The sequence below is a fragment of the Solanum pennellii genome, chromosome 11 (genome assembly GCF_001406875.1).
Source record: "Solanum pennellii chromosome 11, SPENNV200".
Lineage (NCBI taxonomy): Eukaryota > Viridiplantae > Streptophyta > Magnoliopsida > Solanales > Solanaceae > Solanum > Solanum pennellii.
The window spans coordinates 62,111,974-62,115,705 of NC_028647.1; the positions used below are offsets into that span (position 1 = coordinate 62,111,974).

A 3,732-nucleotide genomic window follows, 5' to 3' on the forward strand; every position below is an offset into this window, starting at 1 on the left:
AATCTTTGCTATCCTCTTCGTTTCCCTCTTCTCTCGATCGTTCTCCCTCTCTTGTTCTTTCTATTTTTCTTATTCCAAAACCCTCTTTCTTTTACCCTAATTAGTATATAATTAAGTATAAAAGATGAATAAAATAACCCACTTTTTATTTTAAGGTTGTCTCCTTTAACCCCCAAGTAATTGAATTATTAATATTAATCCATTAACTTTATAATTATAAGCATGAAAAGTCCAAAACGCCCCTTTAAAAACTTAACAGAATTTCCGACCCGAGTGAGCTTACGGAGCCTGTGACGGTCCGTCACGACTGTGACGGTCCGTCCTGCAGGTCCGTCACAAAGCTCAGAGACTTGATTTTAGTAAAAGTTCTGTGACGGCCCGTCATGCCTGCGACGGTCCGTCCTGCCATTTCGTCGCGAAGTTCAGAGAGTCGATTTCAGTACCCAATTTTCAGAATTCTAAGTGTTTTGGAACGAGACCCCCATGACGGTCCGTCGTGGGATCCGTCGTCTCAGCCAGTTTTTCCAGAAATAAAATCTGCTGCTCAAAACGACTAAACAGGTCGTTACAGTAGATCATATATAATAGTGTTATATTTTCCAAAAAATATTTAAATGTAGAAGTGTGAACCTATGTTAGAAATTTAAATCTCATATTTATCTTATTTTTTTAGTTACACTCCTCCAAGTGGTTTTTCGGAAACACTTATGGCGTTCCAATAATTTTTTCTTTTTCTTTTTGATTTAATCTTTCAAATTATTTTAGTGTGTTAAATTGAAAATTCCTAAACAAAACAACAGTGTAAATTTTTTTTATAATTAAATCAAATGTGTATATTAAAATTTAAAACTAGTATTATATTTATTGGACCTATAATTTTTAAAATTTAACAGTTCAGAGTTAAGAATGTAAAGGTCAAATCAATTAAATTTATATCTTAGATGCATTTTTTCGTAATAGTGCACCCATCCTTAAATCCTAGATACGCCTCTGCGTATGCTTTACTTCAATATTTAATATATATGAAGTTAGTGCTCAGAATTTGAGGAATAGAAGTTTGTGATACAGCAGCTGAGGGCTTAAAATAGTTAAAAACTATCTCGTCACATGCTTATCTTAAGATACTGCAGGTTGATTTAACACTTGGTGTATAAACAACAACTATTACAGTATATCTTCCTTTTTTCCCGTTATATTATTGAAAATTTGACCACTTGTGGCAGGCAATGATAGATTCTTGGAGCAAGCCATTTCTGGATGCATTCAAAGATTCCAAAAGGGTTCAGCTCTATGAGGTATCTCAGCACTATTTCTTAGATGAAAGAATGTCACTTCTTCATGCGTGTCTCTTACATATCGGACCTGTTTTAGGTCTTTATACAACTGTAGATAACCATAGCCCGAAGACTCAAGTCTCTTGTGCTTTTTGGCTCTTGTGCTTTTTGGACTTTCCTCTTATTTAAAATGTCTCTCATACTATACCCTTCCTCACTTACTTTACTTTTTGATTGTTGGGGATTCGACGAGGATTTAATACTTCAGAGGATTTGAATTTCAAATAATTCTTTTTCTTTATGTGGGTTTGGGATGTTCTTAGAGTTGATATTAATTGGATAAATGACTCTTAATTTCACTCTCAAAGCTATGGTTCTTTTGTGTAACAGTGACATTCTCAAAATTACGACATTGTCATGAAGTGTAGTGACATTACATAAAGAAACGTGTTTCTAACTGCTATGCATTCTTCTGGAAATTCGTTAACTGTTGAAGTTGCAACAAATATAGCAACTATATACCCAGTGTAATCCAACAAAGTGAGTGGGGTTTAGGCAGGGGGTAGGTGTACGCAGACCTTACTACACCTTGGAGGTAGAGAGCCCGATAGACCTTCGGCTTGAGGAAGAACAGTTCAAAGCAACTCCGGAAAGGAAATGACTGAAATGAAGAAGCCGCGCTACCCACTTTAGAAAACATGACAAAGCATTCGGAATAGTAACTACAACTTTTTTTTTTTTGGCCGTGGTTTCCGGATATAGCTTTGCGAACCCGACTAGCTGTACCCACCGGTCCCGCTGTTTCAAGGCGGGTGCACCATGGTTAGTTCCACGGGGACCTGGAGACGCAGCCGGTTGTAATGCCTCCAGTGGCCCTGCTGGGGCGACCTGAAGGACTTTGTTCTCAGGCCTTTACCAGCCGAACTACCCCTCAGGGTTTTAATTTTTTGCATTTTCTTATAGAAGGACGTTAAATATTTCTCTTCCATTTGCTTTAGTTCATCGACTCTGGTTGGTTTTATTGGATGAGACTACTGGTGGTCTCTGATCATGATAAAACTGGGGAGCATAAATACTTGACCCGTAGTAACTACAACTAAATATATGGTAATCGAAGTACAAGAAGCGATAGATAGTAACAGAAATAGAGGAACAAGAAACTAAAGGAGTAATGCTATGGCTACTAGTGTGGAAGGATAAATGAGACCACGCTCTACTACTCTAATTTGTGTCTTCCACAACCTCATATCCATATGAACTGATAAAAGATGATTGGAATCTAGAGAAGCAAGTTCCAGTAGATATACAAGGCAGATGTGCTATGCTGAAGAAAGAGGTTTCTTTGATGATGCAGCTCTTCTACAGCATGCTTATAATTTCTCTATGACAAACTTTGGGGGGGATACTTCACACTTCTTGAACAGAAAAAGAAGTGGTTTGGATAAACTCTGTAAATGCCCTTTTTAAAAAGGAATATATGCATGTAAGAAGCAGTGATGTCTGTGTTTCTGGTTGTCATAATGAGTAGACCTTGAGTATATGAATCATTAAATTGTTTGCAGATCTCCTTGATAGATTCGTGGGTTTTGACACTCAGTCCTGTGAAGAAACTGCTACTTCGGATGATGAGGAAATCTAATCCTCATGAAAGCAAGGATGTCGTGCATAAACAGATTGTTTATTCATTTGGAGACCATTACTATTTCCGGAAAGAGCTTAAAATACTGAACCTTCTGACTGGGTATGAAGTGCTAACATTAATTCTCGGTTTTCCTTATTGCCTAAGCAGAAGAATTGAGTTACAAGTGTTTTCCATTCTGTATGAAATTTACAGGTACATGTTCTTGGTTGACAAATTTGGTAGAATACGATGGCAAGGTTCTGGATTGGCAACAGAAGAAGAGCTGTCATCACTTCTCTCCTGTACTTCTTTTCTGCTGGATGAGGAATCGAAGTAACAAAACTCAAAACGGCTTTTGGAGCTCTTTGTTAAGTGGATTCAGGTTCCTACAATCCTCATAAATGTTTCATATTTCTGCTTCTTCTGTACCTTGTTCTGTTTCCGGAATTGCTGTATTTTTCCTTAAATTATATACATTTTTGGTGATTCTGGACAAGTTCCTTGAACTGAATTGGCTGTGAGCCATGAAAGATAGATGTTTGTAAGCACTCTCTTCAGGATAGCATAGGACTAGCAATAATGGATTCCATGAAAAATCATATATTAATTTTTTGCATTTTCTTATAGAAGGATGTTAAATATTTCTCCTCCATTAGCTTTAGTTCATCGACTCTGGTTGGTTTTATTGGATGAGACTACTGGTGGTCTCTGATCATGATAAAACTGGGGAGCATAAATACTTGACCCATAGTAAGTGTTGGATCAACGATAAAGTTGGTTACAGGTTCAACCGTGGAATTAGCCAGTAAATTGCCTTGCCAGAGGTATACACGACAT

At 37.2% G+C, this 3,732-nt stretch overlaps 1 protein-coding gene across 2 annotated transcripts in view; it reads left to right on the plus strand.

The window, feature by feature from the left end:
* Nucleotides 1–3,440, plus strand: part of LOC107003360 — a 15,938-nt gene extending 12,498 nt beyond the window's left edge. Inside the window, exons 5-7 of one of the 2 annotated variants that reach the window (XM_015201679.2) lie at nucleotides 1,224–1,295; nucleotides 2,837–3,015; nucleotides 3,109–3,440. In XM_015201679.2, coding sequence (XP_015057165.1) covers nucleotides 1,224–1,295; nucleotides 2,837–3,015; nucleotides 3,109–3,232 — 375 coding nt within the window. In that variant the 3' untranslated portion in view covers nucleotides 3,233–3,440. The remainder of the gene's footprint in view (nucleotides 1–1,223; nucleotides 1,296–2,836; nucleotides 3,016–3,108) is intronic. The other variant, XM_015201680.2, reaches the window with a different exon arrangement.
* The last annotated feature ends 292 nt before the right edge of the window (nucleotides 3,441–3,732 follow it).